The 18,485-nt window shown below is 37.1% G+C and overlaps 2 protein-coding genes across 2 annotated transcripts in view; one reads left to right on the top strand and one right to left on the bottom strand.

Annotated features, from left to right (window-relative positions):
* Positions 1-228: 228 nt before the first annotated feature.
* On the top strand, positions 229-11,612 carry LOC109062169 (nucleolar and coiled-body phosphoprotein 1). Its single transcript, XM_042768429.1, is given in 16 exon segments — positions 229-386; positions 1,013-1,068; positions 1,195-1,352; positions 1,737-1,846; positions 1,942-2,047; positions 2,157-2,287; positions 3,450-3,576; positions 3,894-3,956; positions 5,114-5,182; positions 5,411-6,025; positions 6,373-6,605; positions 6,608-6,738; positions 6,740-7,410; positions 8,472-8,569; positions 10,626-10,709; positions 10,803-11,612. Coding segments are annotated over 16 exon segments (2,922 nt in total). The 5' UTR covers positions 229-275; the 3' UTR covers positions 10,962-11,612.
* Positions 11,613-16,999: 5,387 nt separating this feature from the next.
* Positions 17,000-18,485, bottom strand: part of LOC109101029 (calcium uptake protein 1, mitochondrial) — a 64,996-nt gene continuing 63,510 nt past the window's right edge. Inside the window, exon 14 of the mRNA XM_042768428.1 lies at positions 17,000-17,743. Within this exon, the coding sequence (XP_042624362.1) occupies positions 17,580-17,743 (164 nt within the window). The 3' untranslated portion in view covers positions 17,000-17,579. The remainder of the gene's footprint in view (positions 17,744-18,485) is intronic.

The following is an 18,485-nucleotide window of genomic DNA, read 5'->3' as shown; positions in this document are numbered from 1 at the left end:
TTTTTTTTTTAATTAATGCCAAGGTACCAAAGATACAAATACATATAATATCAACCTTATGTGCAAAAAGGTGACATTACATGCAAAGCACCATTTATAGGCATATGCAACAGTTTAAAAAAAAAAAAACAAGTAGGTTTGTTTTGTTGTTTGTATTTAGAATCTACGTAATGCGATCGCGTAAGCAGTGTGACGCACTTACTGTGCGCCTTTTTCAGCTGCTCCATGTGACGTGAAAAAGCCAATCGCGCTCCTCCTCCACACGAGCAACGAAGATGGCGCAGGACGGTACGGTGCCCAGCGATCTCTTCCAGCATGTGTACTCGTTCCTCGTGGAAAACAAGTTCGCAAAAGCCGCGAAAGAGTTTTTAAAGCAGGCTAAAGTGGTAAGAGTGTTTCTGCATGTTTCTCAGCCCCCTCGCGCGCGCGGGAGGTGTAGTCCTGTAGCGTGTCTGGAGTAGTGCACACGCGTGGGATTTAACACGCCGTTTGTGCGGAACACGTGTTTATGAGCTGCGCTATCGAGTGTGTTTAAATGCGTTCAATTTCTGCCGGTTTCAGTGCGATTTAGATCTGTGTCATTACAGCTTGTTTTTCTTACACCTTTAACGCGTTCTTGTCCGTACAAAATTAATTATATTCATTTATACTTAATTATAATCATGATTCTTTTAAGAGAGACTTTTTTTTCAACTGGTTGAGCGCTGTCTGTTGTCTTTATATTAAGAATTTTAACGTTATACAACAAAACAGACAACAAAAAAAGTGGAAAAGGAGCGCTTAAGGCCAATGGTACTCAAAAAAGAAAGAAAATGTACATTTAACACACACACACATGATTCACACACCTGTTATCCAGCCACAGAAGTCTTGATTCAGTGTCTCTGCCATTAAAGTTGGGTTTTCTACTACTAATTGTACTTTTTTTTTTTTTTTGTTTTTTTTATTTTTATTTTTTGTTTTTGTATTATTTATATTATATTTTATAATTGTATCTGTTTCATCTCATTAGAAACCTCAAGACCAGAATGAGGACAATCTCTTGGACATCTTCAATTTTTGGGTGAAGTATGTACAAGCTGTGTCTTAGTTCTGTTTGTATGGCAGCTGTAGGTCACTCTCGGTCCGGGAGTACCTGTAGTTTTGTCCTCACTTCCACCGATGGCTTGTAATGTCTATTATTTGCCCTCTCAAGTCCCCAGAAACCAAAAAGCGTAAAGCAGTCACCAGCGGCCCTTCGGCGGTCAACGGCCCATCAGCCAAGAAAGCAAAGAAAGATGCGGTGAGCTCAAGTAGTGAGGACTCCAGCAGTGAAGAAGAAGCTGCAGCACCTGCCAAGAAAGTCGTACAAGGTGCAGAGCTGTTTTTTGTGCACTGAGGTTGCATTTACTTGCTTAAAAATACAATAAATCCTGTAAAATTGCAATGTATTTTTACAGTTTAAGATAACTTTTTTTATTTGAAAGTATAGTTTATTCCTGTGATGGCAAAGCTGTATTTTCAGCATCATTACTCCAGTCTTCAGTGTCACAGGTTCTTTCAGAAATCATTGTAATATGCTGATGTAGTGCTCAAGAAGCATTTCATAATATCAATGCTGAAACTGTTCTTAAACGCATCTTTCCTGAATAAAAGTATTGATTTCTTAAAAAAAAAAAAAAAAGTGTTTCAACACTGTATTAAGTATGCAACTTAAATATTAAGTATTTAACTAAATGTTATTATGCATTTAACAGCGAAAGCTCCTGCTCCAAAGAAGCCAGCGGCTGTAGCTGCTAAAAAGAGCAGCAGCTCTGAAGACTCCAGCGACTCGGAGGATGAAGCTCAGGCTAAAACAGCAGCGAAGGTCAGGAAGCCGCATGCTGTTCAAGTGAGCGTGTGTGGCATGTCTGTGCTAGGATGCCTCTTCCTGAATCTGGATCTTGTTAATTTGTTGCACAGAAGCCTGCCGCTGTGAAACCTGCAGCACCGGCCAGGAAGAAAGACCCCAGTTCCAGCAGTGAGGAGTCAGACTCTGACGAGGAGCCGGCCAAAGCTCCAGCTAAAGGTGAGCCCAAGCGCGGGTTCTTATTCTCAATCACAACGTCTGTGTACTACTTCAGGTGTAATTGCTTAAAGTAAGTTACATTTTCAAAGCGGTGATTTGTGGTCTCCAGGAGCAAAGGCCAAGCCTGTGGCAGGGACCCCCAAACCGGCGTCCACTCCAGTGTCTGCAGCTCAGAAGAAACAGGACAGTAGCAGCAGCGAGGACAGCTCTAGTGAATCTGAGGATGAGGGTCCAGTTAAGGTACATTAACTTAAGTCTGCTTCAGAAATAGGGCTGGGAATCATTAGAAATTTTCTGGTTCTGCCTAACGGTTCTGATTCTATTAAAATCATTAAACAGCTATTAAAAAAAAAATATTGGTAAGGAAAAATGCACAATACTCAACTACTCAATGCTCGATACTGTTTATTACTTACTGTCAACTTAATTTAAAGGTTGGCTATGTCAAAAGTCAACATGTATATGGTATACAAATTTTCCGATTCCATTTAAATGAACTTTTTTTTTTTTTTTTTTTCTATTTTTACTTTTTTTTAATGTTGAATGTTGCTGGAAGGTAGTAAGTAATGTTGAGTAATGCTAGTCCATCAATCAGCATGTGCTTCAAAGTTGATTTTTTTTTTTTACACTATCAATAACATTTTGCTTTTCAAGCAGGAATAAGCTGGTTGGCCAAATAGTCCCTTGAGGGCTAAGACACTTGTTCATTTCCCTAAATTAATGAAATATAAACTTTTATACTTATAACCAAGTATACACACACTCCATAAAGCCCCTATTTTACAAATAATAATGCAGTCAGGAGATGCTGTGATGCAATGAGTGGTTTCCACATTTTTAAACATTTAAAATGCATGAAAATAAATATTTTCTATCATTTTGTTGTATCATCTTGAAATGACCTGTACACTAAATAATCTAACGTGCGCGGCTGGTACATGTACAGTCAGACAAAACGACGAACACAGTTATCAAAGGCGTGAGTGCGCATACAGTCCTGGGAAGGTGTGCATCATTGGAAACAGTGTGAACACCGTCAGAACACCAGCGCAAAGCTGCTCACAGCGCTTGGTCACGTGTTGCACCAGAACCGTTTTCGGAACTGAAACTTAAAACATGAAACTTTGAAATACGGTTCCGGTTCTTTTCAAAAAACAGAACCGGTTCCCAACCCTATTCAGAAATCTTTTTTTTTTTCTTTTTTTTTGAAAATTCTTTGTTTTCAGTTTTATGTTACTGTGTTCTGTTTTAATGGTTAAATGACATTTTAACATGCAAAAAGGATGTCTAATAATTTATTTTTTATTAAAAAAATTCCTGAAAATTGTAACCATAATAGAGCCTGATTATTATTTTCAGAATACAAAAAAAAAAATCAGTGAATTTGTTTGCTTTATCACAGACAGCAGTAAAAGCACCAGTCCCAGTGAAGACCCCTCCAGCTAAACCTGCAGCCCCTGCAGAGTCCAGCAGTGAGGAGTCATCCTCAGATGAGGAAGATGCCCCTCCTACTAAGAAACCCAAGACTGGTATTACTACTATTTTCCCCCACATTAGTCGATCTTAAAGGTGCATTAAGAAATGAGGCTTGCTGGCATCTATCAGTCTTCCAGTACAGTGATGTTGGACTTTATACTGACAGCTATCACCAGGGGTGTGTCATTAAGCTCTATTCCCCAGATCATGGGATCTCATCATAATTAAACTGTTTATTTAAAAAAAATTGGGGTTGGGGGTATAAGTTCTAAGCATTCCTCATTTGAACATGGTAAGAAATCTTGAGGCAGAAGTGAGTTTCTGAAAAAGTGGAGACAAACATGAAATTGAAGATGATCTCTGTTTACAGGACAATTCAATGCCGTCCCGCCCCCTGGAACACTGACCGCTCGTGCTCCAGTCAAAGCTCCTGGTAAGAGTGTAGATATAATATAGAATTCAATTTTACACATTTTCATCAATGAGCTTTAAATTATATTTTCAATACAGAAAATGAGTCCTATGTTATGACTAAATTTGTATAAGGACCGTAAAAAAAGCATTGTTTCAGCACAATCAATAAATTAATACATGAAAAATGTAATTCTGACAGTTTTTGTTTTATCCAGCTGTATTTACCGAGCAGAACTTATAACATCCAAGTGAAAGATATAACACCAACATGTGAGAAAAAATAAAAGGTGATTCGCGACAAGACATTTTTAGGAGGGGGTGATCCTTTTTACAACTCGCTGATCTTTTTTTGTTTTGTTTTGTTTTCTGACATGTTGCTGTTACATCTTTCACTTAGATGTTATAAGTTGCGCTGAGTAAATACAGCTGGATAAAACAAACTGTGTCCATCTTCATTTCAGTCTGCAGAGCAACAAAATGTGATTATTTTAAAGGGGGATTCTTTTCTATACCCACTCTATATTGTACAAAGATTAAAGCATACGTTAATTTGCATGTTTGGTCCCAAAATAAAGTTTTCCCTAAAATCATAACTAAAATATTAAATTTTTAAATTAGCCCTTCACCATAATTAACTTGAGTCTTGTGGGTTTGTTTGTGTTTTTATTTTTTCTTGCATATGTTAACATTCCTAAATTAAGAACCCTTTGCAGAAAAATTGGCCTGAATTTAGCTACAATAATCAATACTACAGTTACTCTATTGTACTCTTGTTGTTCTGGAAGATCCTGTCTATTTATGAATTTAGGTTACTCTTTCGAGGGCTTTATACAAGCATGTAAACATTAGTTTTACATGTGATAAATTTATAAAATTGTGAAACCCTGAGTACATTTTAAAAAAAATACAGCAGTAGTATTCCCAGTCTAAATGTTGTATGCTTAGTTTTTCATAATCACTAGTGATTCTCATTACTGTAATCCAACTTTTTTCTGGTTTGAATGAAAATCGAAGTGTAATATAAAATGTAGATTATATAATTGTAATGGGATTGGTCGATTGATTAATCATGAAAATGTCAAAATATAGGTGTTGTTTTTTTTTTTTTTTTTTTTTTTTTTTTTTAAAAGAGTTTTTTTTTTTTTTTTTTTTTTTTTTATGTTGTGTGTCTCCCAGCAGCTCCAGCTAAGACTGTGACTCCCAAAGCTACTGCTAAGAAGGACTCATCCAGTTCTGACAGCTCTGGTACTGCCCTCTCTGCAGATCATCACCACAAATAGCTGTTTTTGGAGACTTATGTTGCAGAAAGTGTCAAGTCACCTTTTTTTAAATAGTGCTTTTAACAATACAGATTGTGGCAAAGCAATTGTGCAGTATTAATTAGGAAAACAGTGCGTCAATAATGCAGAATGACAATAGTAAACACTCAATTTTCAGTTAATTTCAGGTGCTAATAAACTGCTTTCTTCTCAGATTCAAGTTCAGAGGATGAAGCAAAGAAACCAGCTGCTAAAACTGCTCCAGTTAAAGCAGCCCCAGCTAAGAAAGCACCTACAAAGGTCGCTCCTGCTCAGAAAAAGGACTCTTCAAGTTCTGATTCTTCAAGCTCAGAGGATGAAGCAGCAAAGCCTGCTGTCAAAAGCACACCTGCAAAAGCAGCATCTGCTAAATCTACACCTGCAAAAGCAGCATCTGCTAAATCTACACCTGCAAAAGCAGCATCTGCTAAATCTACACCTGCAAAAGCAGCATCTGCTAAATCTACACCTGCAAAAGCAGCATCTGCTAAATCTACACCTGCTAAAGTCACCCCTGCTGCAGACGAGGCTTCATCTTCTAGCTCTGAAGACTCGGACGATGAGGAGGAGGAGGCCAAGAAACCAGCAGCTAAAGCTGTCCCAGTTAAACCTGCGCCAGCCAAGAAAATGCCAGCTAAAGTCATGCCCACAGCAAAAGAATCGTCGTCATCTAGCTCGGAGTCTGAGGAAGACAAACCGGCCACAAAACCCACCCCAGCCAAGGCTGCTCCTGCTAAAGCCGCTCCTCCAAAGACGACCCCTGCTAAGAAAGAGGATTCCTCAAGTTCAGGTCAGTTGTCATCACGTCCATAACTTTTGCATTTAATCTTACTTGCCTTCATGTCCTTCACATGTATGATTGTCGAAAATAGAGCGCACAAGGAGATGTTTTAAAGAATGTTCATGATGCTCTTTCTCCATACAAAGAAAATTACAAGGCTATACCAATTTTTCTGAAGCCTTAAGCTTTCTTTTTTGGTCATTTACAATTAGAAATATTTAGAAAAAAAACAAATCTGAAGTCATACAGGTCTGAAAGGATGTGGCAGTGAATTAAAAGATCTAGAGAAATAGTGTTACCATTTGAGTGCTGTTTATTTAGATTATATTAGCTTAGATCTGTTTTATCTCCCGCAGATTCAGACAGCTCTGAAGATGAGGCCCCAGCGAAACCAGCAGCCAAGTCCAAGGCTTTGAGCGCTCCTAAACCTGCAGCCAAGCCCGCCGAATCTAGCTCTGACTCGGACAGCTCTTCAGATGATGAGGAACCTCAAAAGAAACCTGCCGGCACACCGGTATCCAAACCTGCTACCCCAGCCAAACCTGCTCCAGCCAAACCTGCTCCAGCCAAACCTGCTCCAGCCAAACCTGCTCCAGCCAAACCTGCTCCAGCCAAACCTGCTCCAGGGAACCTCAAAAGAAACCTGCCGGCACACCGGTATCCAAACCTGCTCCAGCCAAACCTGCTCCAGCCAAACCTGCTACCCCAGCCAAACCTACCGGTAAACCAGCGGCAAGAACCGCAAAAGAAAGCCGCCGCCACCACACCGGCATCCAAACCTGTGGCTAAACCGTCCGCTAAAGCCGCTGAAAGTAGTTCAGACTCGGACAGCTCCTCAGATGAGGAACCGCAAAAGAAAGCAGCTGCCACACCTGGTACCCCAGCTAAACCTACTAAGAGCCCTGCCTCCAAACCAGCTGCTCCAGCCAGTAAGAACGCAGCTGAGTCCAGCAGCAGTGATTCGGACCGCTCCAGTGAAGACGAGAAGAAAGTAAAGACTACTGTGACACCCAAAGCAGCAGCAGCTAAGCCGGCCGTGACTCCAGCTAGCGCAAAGAAAGCCGAGAGCAGTAGCTCTGAATCCGACAGCTCAGACTCTGAGACCGAGGCTAAGAAGACTCCCGCCAAGCCTGCAGTCACCAACGGAAAGGCTGCTGCAACAAAAACACCCACCTCAGCAGCGAAGACGCCGGCTAAGAAGACAGCAGAGTCTTCATCCTCGAGTGACAGCAGTTCTGATGAAGAGGAGTCTCCTAAAACACCAGCAGTCAAAACACCACCTGCTACAAAAGCACAGGCTGCTAAGGCCAAAGCAGACCGCAGCTCGTCTGAGGACTCTTCATCTGAAGAGGAGGAGACGACAGCGACAACCAAGACTCCTGTCACAACAAACGGTATTCGCAGTACCCAGTATGTCTGATAGCAAGGTGTTTTGTGCGTTACTGGTTCCCAGGCCAATTCTTATTGCTTTCAACATTATGTAAACACTCAATCAAACCTGTCAAATTTCTGCAAACTGCATGCTTTCAAGGATGCACATTTAATACATGGGCAAAGTAAGAACATAAGGCAGTCGCAGACCGGACAAGAAGCGCAGCGCTGCGTCTAAGACAAGTCTCATTGCACCCAGTTCATGACAGCAGTCCAAAACAGTTAATACACGTTCACTTCAGGACTTAACAAAGTTGCGTCGATGAGTTTGATGGTACAGTGTTAGACAAAACAGCAAACAGAAAGAGAAAATGCAATCTATGGCTATTATTAGCTCTCTATATAAAGCATACGGACAGAAAGAAACGTTGTGCTGAAAGATGCACAATACACAGTCTTCCAGCCTAGGATGAAGTTATGTTCATTAACAATTATTTGGGACAAATATAATGTGATTTTATGGAAAACCGTGAGTAGCGGTCTGTGGTGCGGCAGGATTTTGAACAGCGTCCTGAGTTATTTCACTTTAATGTTGTTAAACTGAATGTACAAAGCAAACTGTTAGCTGAAATATCCTGCTCTTATGTCCCCACCAGTGACAAAAGCAAACCTGTCGCATGTTGCGAAGCTAACAATGTGATATTTTAATAAGCATAAAAATGCACATCACATGCAAATATTATCAATACTACTATGGTATTGAATTAATTGTAGTCAGCATTCTTCTGGGTTTGTCTGCCGTCTTGGAGGGAATATCAGCAGCACACCTATGATGATTTGAATTGCTGCTCATGTAGGATGCTCAGTTTGGAATGGAGCCATAAAAGCCCCCCATCCAAACAAACATCATATTGCTTGTGGCAGGTCAAGTCCACACACTCAGATCAGCTCCATCTGGTTAGGGCACAGTGTCATGTTGTCATATCAGTGGAAAACTTGATATTTATCACCTTTCTTCTAAACCATCTAGCCCTCTTGTAAACCACTCACATTTGGTTTTTCCGGTTCTCTTCTCTGATCGCAGGCACAAAGAGCAAAAAAAAGGGTAAAGAGGAAGAAACAACACCCAAGAACAAAATCACCACCTCCACTCCTCAGACTTTTCCCAGAACCAAACAGAAGGTAAATGGCTGTGATGGTGAGCATGTTTTGTGTTGATGTTGGCTCTTGTACAGTGCATATTCAAACACACCCAAGGGTCAAATTGGGAATCTGGAGGTGGGCCATTCTAATTCCAGGCAAGATATGACATACAAATAACACTGAAAACTGTATGCTAGTATTTTCTGATCCAGTGATTCTTGCTTTGATGCAAGCTGCACTGGTGCTTCATATCCATTAAGTGTTAAAAGGTTAGTTCTCCTAAAAATGAAATTGTTTACTCATCATGTTGTTCCAAACCCAAGACTTTTGTTCGTTCTCAAAACACAAGTGAAGATATTTTTAATGAATTTGAAGTGATTACTGTCCCTCCATTGAAAGTCTCCATGACTCTTCGAAAGGTTTATAAAGACATTGTAAAAGTAATCCATATGAATCAAGCAGTTTAATCTGAGTCTTTAATCAGAATTGGTTTGCTTTCTGGTGGACAAGTTTTAAACTGGTATAGAGGGGGAAAAATCTCTACACGCACATACAGTGCATTCACAAAGTGTTCTGACCCCCCACTTCAATTTTTTCAATATTATGTTGCATCCTGATACTACAATTGTTCAAATTATGTATATATTGTTCTCCTTAATCTACACTCAGTACCCCATAATGAAAAATTGAAAACAATTTTAGAAATGTCTGTTAATTTAATTAAAAATAAAAATACTGAAACGTCACATTTACCAAGAATTCAGACCCTTTGCTCTTGAAATTTAGCTCAGCTGCTTCACATTTCTCTTGATCGTTGCTGAGATGTTTCTACACCTTGATTGGAATCCACCTGTTGTATAATAAATTGATGGGACATGATTTGGAAAGGCGCACACCTCTCTATGCAAGGCCTCACTGCTGACAATGCACATCAGAGTAAAAACCACATGAGGTCACAGGAACTGCCTGCAGAGCTCAGACACAGGATTGCTGCTAGGCACAGATCTGGGGATGGCTACAAAAACCATTTCTGCTGCACTGAAGCTTCCCAGGAGCACAGTGTCCTCAAGTGGAAGAAGTTTGGCACAACCAGGACTCTTCCAAAACCTAGTCGCCCGGCCAGACTGAGCAATCAGGGGAGAAGGGCCTTAGTAAGAGAGGTGACCAAGAACCTGATGGTCACTCTGACGGAGCTCCAGAAATCCTGTGTGGAGATGGGACAAAGATCCAGAAGAACTATCTTTATGGCAGAGAGTGGCTAAATGAAAGCCTAAACACGTGAAAGCACAGAGAATCTTGTTCCTCGCAGTCTGAGAGTCCTTCAGGTGCTCCTTTGGGACAAACAGGCTTCCAAGTGTTTAGACTTGGGGCTAGTTCAGTAATTTTCTTTTTCATAAATTTACAGACATTTCTAAAATTTGTACTTTTTCATTATGGGGTACTGAGTGTAGATTAAGGAGGGTGAAAAAATAATTTAAACTATTGTAGTATCAGGCTGCAACAAAACTAAAAAAAAGTGAAGGGGGTCTGAATATTTTCCGGATGCATTGTAATACATGCACACACACAAAAAAAAATATATATATATAAATATATAATATATATATATATATATATATATATATATATAACAATACAATACAATATATATATGTATATGTTTGTAGTTCTTCCTCATTCCACAAGCATTTTGCAAGAATTCCTCATTCCGCAGTAGGAAGCTCCACACTCAAATCCATCTTATTTTTCAATGCGGAAGCAAGCTGTTTTCTGTGAATATGCAAGACTTCTGCTTCATTAGCTGCGGTAGGGACATAAGGAGAAGATTGTATAATTGTTGCTGCTACAACCCATTGTGTTTATAATTAAGACAATACATTAAAATAAAACAGCCATTTGCAATATCAAACAGCAAAATGAGCTGTTGTGTACAGCTAAAAATAGCTGGAAGTGGATGACAGTGGAAGCCAGACACATCAAATATACATATGGACACGCCCCCTCTTACTGGAAAAATAAGTGCCCACACTGTTTGCTTATGCACTTGGTCTTAAATGCATTTTCTGTCTGTTTCTCTGTTGTGTGACTTATAAAGGAAAGCAATGCTCCTTTTCGTAGAGTAAGAGACGAGGAAATTGAATTGGATCCCCGCCTGGCAAACAATTCATTCGATGCAAAGGTAAGACAATAAACGTGAATGCATGTTAGCCCAACATTGACTCTGCATGTGTAGTGCTTTAAATGGTTTGACTCTTCTGGTCTTCACTTCCAGATGGGAGCCAACGGTGACTGGGGCCAGAAAGCCAACAACGTGCTTAAATTTACCAAGGGCAAATCTTTCCGGCATGAGAAGACCAAAAAGAAGCGTGGCAGTTATAGAGGCGGTGCAATCTCCACCTCAGTCAACTCCATTAAGTTTGACAGCGACTGAGATTACAAACTAAATGAACTTCTGAACTCTCCAGATCCGTCTTTCCCGTTTGTTGCTACATCCGCTCTAAAAAGCACTGTTTTGAGCCGTCTTCCCTCTGTTCCTGCGCAGCTGCCGGTGTTCTGCTATCTGTTGGGTATTGACTGAAGCTGCAGGAATGGAGGGGGTTGTGTATTCACACTATCTTTCATGCAGTTAGACACCACTTGGTGGTGCCAAGTCATCACGTTTAGGCCTTTTGATTAGCTTGTATGTAAAAATGGTTTTGGCTTTACTGTAAAATGTTTCTTAAAGTTGGCTTGACAAATTATATACGGTTGTCCTAACAGGTAATTGTTAATGTACTAGAAATGAGTGATTTTCTTTGTGTCATTGAAATGTCATTATGGTTGCGTTAACATTTTATGAGCCTGTGTATCTTGAGCCTGGTGATTTTGTCCTCTTTGAAGAAGTTGTGTAGTTAATGACTCCTCCCACTTCTGTTTGACAGACACTGGACGACCACCCTTAAAATAACACATGAATCGTCCTCATTCTTTATATAGTTTAGTTTTAATATTTTATGGTTTCATATGTTATGCAGGATTTTGTAATTTGGTCTCCTTTATGATCGGTCTTATAACTGTAATTAAAACATGGACTGAAACTCAACTGTTTGTCTGTTTTTGACAAGTTCTCTCAGAAGAGCTTAACTGTGACCTGTTTAACTTGGTATGAGGTTTGCCAAAATGTTGTCTACCAATGAACAAATTTCAGTCCATATTAATGAAATCCTAGGTTAAAAGTTTTTTTCAAAAACAAATATGGTAGGACCAATTGCAGCACCGTCTGCGTCACCTCTGTGACCTTCAGATCCACTGAAGTGGATCTACAACCCAGTGTGTTAATAATTAAGACAATACAATAAGGACCACAGCTATTCGTGGTCCTCTACTCCATCGGCTCCACCGTGGGGATCTTTGGTCCTGTCTTCACTGGTGTGGTGGTCATCAAAAATATTAGGTCACTTAGATTTTACGCGGAACCACAGCGCGTCTCACAGCAACCAGAAGATTCATTGCTGAATGATTCCATGTTCTGAACGAATTTCAAAAACATGGACTGAAAAAGGTCTGAAACCGTTTGAACGCCTGCTTTTTTTGACAATTCAACTTGTGTCGTTGAACGACTCGCTTGAACGAACAACTCTCACTTATTAAACGCGCATTACTGGCACCTACGGCGTTTTGATTTAGTTTAAAAAGTATAATTTCCACTATCATTTCGCACCGGTGTAATACCACCTAAATATGTTTGATTTTCCACAACAGTCAATGGTAAGGATAATTCAATGTCTGAACAACAGCGGATGCCACCTTGATTCAGTGTGCCCAAAAATGGATTGTGGGTGGTATTTTCATTGATAACGAATTTGATAAACCATACTCATTGTAATATAATTCCCAGATAATTAAATCTGTAACTGATCACAGCCGGTTCTGAACGAGATAACGCATGGCGAATGAGCCACATTTAGTCATTTGGGAGATTTGGAACATAAAAAAACATGCCATTTATATGCTTGGAAAACAGCTGATAGAATACTGGCAACTGGCGTTTTGATATGGCTTCAGAATAAATTTCATATCATAACATCATTCAGTGCAATTGTATTTTTTCAGTGTATATGATGTAATTTGATAACGCAGAGATAACAATAATCCCAGTATTATAATTGAATTTATAGATTAAATGTAAAGAATTTGAAATGAAAGATGACGTATTAATGAGGTTGGGGGGAGATGCCATTTTTTTATGTATAAGCTGATAGAAAACTGATAAGAATATGGCTTCAGAATAAATCATATTTTATTGTTATTATATATATATATATGTGTGTGTGTGTGTGTGTGTGTGTGTGTTACATTTACATTTAGTCATTTAGCAGACGCTTTTATCCAAAGCGACTAACAAATGGGGACAATGTTAAATAACAATGTTAGTGGTGTCAAACGATTAATTGCATCCAAAATAAAAGTTTTTGTTTATGCAATATACTTTGTATTTTTATAATGTACTGTGTATATAAATTGTTTATAAATGGGGACAATGTATAAAATATGCGTGTATATATTTAAGAAAAATATATTTCTATATTAAATATATATATATATATATATATATATATATATATATATATATATATATATATATATATATATATACTGCATATATATCTTGAAGTGGTGGTGGGCCGCCTGGACCAAAAAATGCCAGGGCCGATTTTTTTTCCCAGTCCAGCCCTGCCCATAACCCATTGCCCAGACTCATCATGCCTGATTGTTTTCACCTGTTACTCATTGTCTCTGCCTGTATAAGCCTGGTGTTTTCAGTCACTCTTTGCAAAGTCTTGCATGTCACAACTGCAGTTTTAAACCTTTTATCCTGGTTCTCTCGTGTCTTGTTTTCCTTTTTCTTGATATTCTGCCTGTTTTATCTGGATCACTCTGTCTGCCTCTGCTCTGAACTCTGTTATTGTTTGGACTGCTTGTCTTTGACCTTATGCTTGTTTTGACTATGATTGTGGATTTCCCCCTCTAATAAACGACTGTGCTTAGATCCTCAGACTTCATGTCCCCATGCAGTTCTGTGACCATATTAAAGAAGGTTTTCTGATCTCCCAGATTATGCTCTAATTTACTTTTTCTGTTATGCACTTAACATTCTACTCCAAGACAACCATCGGCATTGGGGCAATACCTTTTAATGGGACAGAATTTTACCTTAATATAAAGAAATTTGTTTGTACCATTACATTATGTACCTTTTAAGGATAATTGTACCATGGGCAACCAAAATGTCCCTTTTTTTTTTACTTGCTGGTACAATATTGTATCATTATCGAAGGTACAAATCTTATCCTTAAAGGTAGCACCACCACAGTGACAAGGAACTTTGTACCTTAACTGTCAAATGTGTTCCTTCAAGAACTATTAAAGGTCATTTTCCTATTGAAAATGCACATTCAACAACTGAACCCAAAAGGTATCAATTTAATATCAGTTACTATAATCAAATACGTTTAAACTCTTTGTTCCAGATTGCATGCATCACTGCAGTAAACCGTTTCTTTTTTGTCTAATACATCTTTTCAGTTTCCAACAAAGACTTCAAACATATTTTAATAGAATCTAACTTCTTTAAAAACATTTCTCCGTTTGACATAAAACATAATGCAAAGTAATTTTACAAAAATGTTACAATTTTACAAAAACCTTAATTGTAAAATATACAATTACAATGTAATTTCACAGTTTTCACAAACTGTTCCCAATTTAGACTTTTAATTTATTTTTTTTCTTTTAGTTTTCACACAATACCTACTTTCACACAATACTTCACTCTTAACTTGGAAGCAGAAAATAAATTATGCGAAAGCAACAAAACATAATGAGATGTGCACTAATCTAATGTTTAGTAGGACATTTACAGTCAGTTTTTGTGATAGATTCTGAACTTCTGTTCAAAGAATACTGTATTAATTTGAACACGATAGAACCTGTGCATCATACTTTAAGGGATGTAAATGTCATAAGATCACATTTAGAGCAAAATAAGAGCAAAATTTCCAATGTTCCCATTATTGATCAGCTCAAAAAGTACTGCAGCCTTTTTTTTTTTTTTCCATGACAAACATTTCAAAAACACATTGTTATACCAGTTAGAGAAAAGTTAACATTAAAAAAAATAAATAAATAAAAATCAAAGTTCAAGAACTCAACTAAAGTAAACACTGATCATCTAAACCTCTGTAATTCTCAATAAGATCTTCTGTAGACGTCTGTCAGAAATAAAGTCAGCCTGGTAATAAGTGATGCTGGTAATGCTGTTTAAGGAGTTGTTTAATCAGATCTTGAGAGATTTAATGTCTTTTATTTAAGTTGATTTCATCTAAGGCTGTGGCTGGAAGTCAGTTGTAGTTCTTGTTTATCTTTCTTTTAGTGAATAACAGCAGGTGTTCATCACTAATGCACAATCACAATCATCGCTTAATTAATCAATCTGCTTCAACACTATAGTGTGGACACATTGTAAATGTTCATTTAAAACTTAGGATTTTTCTGTGGGGTTTAAAGGGTTAAAGAAAAAAACTGCATGAAATGTAACAGCAATAAACAGTAATTAATTTACGGCAACAAACTGAATATAAAGAGTAGCATGCTGGCAACCACAGCTGCCGATATTTTACCGTTATTTTACAGTGCAATTTTTTACAGTGGTTTAGTCCTGCATTAATTCAACAGGAAGCACACAGTCTACACCCAGACTCCTCCAGCCAGCTCTGCTGCAAGTTTAATCAGTTTGTTTATCAGAGATCTATGACAGATGGTGACTTGAGAAGTTTAATATGATTATGAAAGAGGCTCATGTTTATGTTATTCAGCAGGGAGTAAATGCTAATTCACCTCAGCAATGTGAAACTAAATGATACAGTACTCAAAATCACACACAACTTACCTTCACCTCTAAGCATCCGTTTAAATCATGTTTCTTAATCATTCATTAAAAATATGCAGTCTACTGATTGAATTAGGGTCTAACAACGGAATATATATTATATATACAGTACAGGTCAAAAGTTTGGAAACATTACTATTTTTAATGTTTTTGAAAGAAGTCTCTTCTGCTCATCAAGCCTGCATTTATTTGATCAAAAATACAGAAAAAACAGTAATATTGTGAAATATTATTACAACTTAAAATAATAGTTTTCTATTTGAATATACTTTAAAAAAATAATTTATTCCTGTGATGCAAAGCTGAATTTTCAGCATCATTACTCCAGCCTTCAGTGTCACATGTAACATCCAGTCTATCACATGATCATTTAGAAATCATTCTAATATTCTGATTTATTATGAGTGTTGGAAACAGTTCTGCTTTCTAATATATTTGATGAATAAAAGGTTAAAAAGAACTGCATTTATTCAAAATAAAAAAAATAAATTATAATAATATATATTCTAATAATATATTTTCTTTACTATCACTTTTTATCAATTTAACACATCCTTGCTGAATAAAAGTATTGATTTTATTTAAAAAAACTTTTTATTCATCAAAGTATCCTAAAAAAGTATCACATGTTCTGAAAAAATATTAAGCAGCAGAAGTGTTTCCAACTACTGATAATGAATCATCATATTAGAATCATTTCTAAAGGATCATGTGATAATGATCCTAAAAATTCAGCTTTGCATCACAGAAATAAATGATAATTTAAAGTATAATAAATTTAAAAACAATTATTTTAAATTGTAATAATATATAACAATATTTCATTTTTTTCTGTATTTTTGATCAAATAAATGCAGGCTTGATGAGCAGAAGAAACTTCTTTCAAAAACATTAAAAATAGTAATGTTTCCAAACTTTTGGTCTGTACTGTATATATATATATATATATATATATATATATATATATATATATATATATATATATATATATATATATATATATATATTTTTAAATTGTAATATCTTAGTGTTTTCTTCAACAACATATGGTTTCAAGTTATTTTTATTATAACAACTAATGACAAAAGCAATGTTTGGAAATGTAAACTGATATTTCCTGCTGACACACTACAGCAAAAGATAAAAATAACTGGCTTAAAACTATTTTTTGTTGTTGTTGGTGAAAATACTACTGGCCTTTGGACCGTAGTGTGTATTAAATTGTTTATTAACATAAATTCTGACTGGATGAGCTGCATTTAAATTAGTTGTAAAACGCTGATAAACACATTAGTGTCATTTTTCACATTACATTACATGAGCAGCCTACAGCTAATGAAGAATACTTATATTTATTGACATGATTATCCTGAATAATTCAGTGTTTAGTGAACATTAATGTGTTTTGGACACAATTTTGTGTTCAAGTATGACATTATGTATTAGTGTATGTACAGCATGTAAGACTTGTTCACCTTTTCAAAAAGCCTTAATCAAATAAAACCCCCTCGTATTATTAAACACCACATAAATGCACAGACTTCAGTACTGTAAAATGTTTTAATAGTATCCTTCTTTCTGCATCACTCTTATAAAGCCATTCAACAATCAGATTTTCAAAATATTAATGCAGCTTATAACAAAAAGGAAACTGCTTGTCTCTGGATGCTAAATATTCAGTTCTGAAATGGAGACTAAGACACATGGACATATTTGACAACAGGAGTGCAAAACAGGAGTGCTTTTTGCTTAAGTGATGGTGAGTGTTTTAAAATCAAAGCTGAATATCAAATGAATTATCAGAGTCAGTCCTAACATTCATTTCAGATGAGAACTCATGGCACTTGATGATGACCTCTCGCTGTTGTGTTTCACATGCTACAGTCACATTCTAGTGTGTGTAGAATTGAGCATTCAACTCCAAAACTGGCCAACAGCAAGAAATAAATACAAGATAGTGAGCTCTGTCTGGATGTTGAGTAGAGTTGCAGGTGGGCACCGAAGGACCCGAGGATGTAGCATGCGTCTTATAGATGTGCCTTCCAAAGGAGTTCATCCCTTAATGATTAATTATACTCCATATGGAGCGTAAGATCAGGGGACGGGTGGCCGTCTCAGCCGTTACTGCTGTTTCGGCATGGCAAAGTCCCAGGCAGTATTCTGGGCACACTTCCACATGGCACGCACCAGCCGGGTGAAACCCATATCCTTGGGCTTCTCCAGCCCACGCATCAGCCGCTGCTTCATGATGGCGATAAACTCCTTATTACTCAGCTCCCCATTTCCTAAAAAGAAGAGCGAAGGAAACAGAGTAAGCGTGAGAGAGAAATATGATGGCTAATTATCACCATCAGTGCATTCCAACTGCATATGCTTATCAACCCTCAGCAGAATTTGATGTACTGATGCAGCATGTCCGGTGCTGTGCTTATGGAATTACACTAGTTAAAATACACACATAAAAAAAAAAAAAAAAAGGATACAGCACAACTCATTTACAACATTTGTTGCATAAATAGCACCATGTACAAATAAGAAAAGAAAAAAGGAACCAAATTATATATAATATTTAATACTTTTAATAAATAAAATAATGTTTGAAGATACTGCTTAAAAATAAATAAAAATTATTAATACAACTTAATATGACTTCACAAAATAGCAAAAAATAAAACTACAAATGTGCACAAGAATAAGAATGAAAACTCAAAATTAAATGATTTAAGTCTTCATATTCTGAATGTATCGGGACAAAGACAAAACAAAACCAAATACTAAATTAAACAAAAAGCAAACCAAACAAAAAATGCAAACAAAACAACAATAAAATAAACCAAACACAAAACAAAACACACACACACAAATTTCAAGACAAAACCAACACAAAACAAAATCCAAAATTAAACAAAAAGCAAACAAAAAACACACAACCAAACAAAATGCAAACAAAACAATAAACTAAACCAAACACAACACACACACACTAATTTCAAGACAAAACCAAAACGCAAAACCAAACCAAACACA

The sequence above is a fragment of the Cyprinus carpio genome, chromosome A13, assembly GCF_018340385.1.
Source record: "Cyprinus carpio isolate SPL01 chromosome A13, ASM1834038v1, whole genome shotgun sequence".
NCBI classification, from domain to species: Eukaryota; Metazoa; Chordata; class Actinopteri; order Cypriniformes; family Cyprinidae; genus Cyprinus; species Cyprinus carpio.
This window is presented reverse-complemented; position numbering and strand designations above follow the sequence as displayed.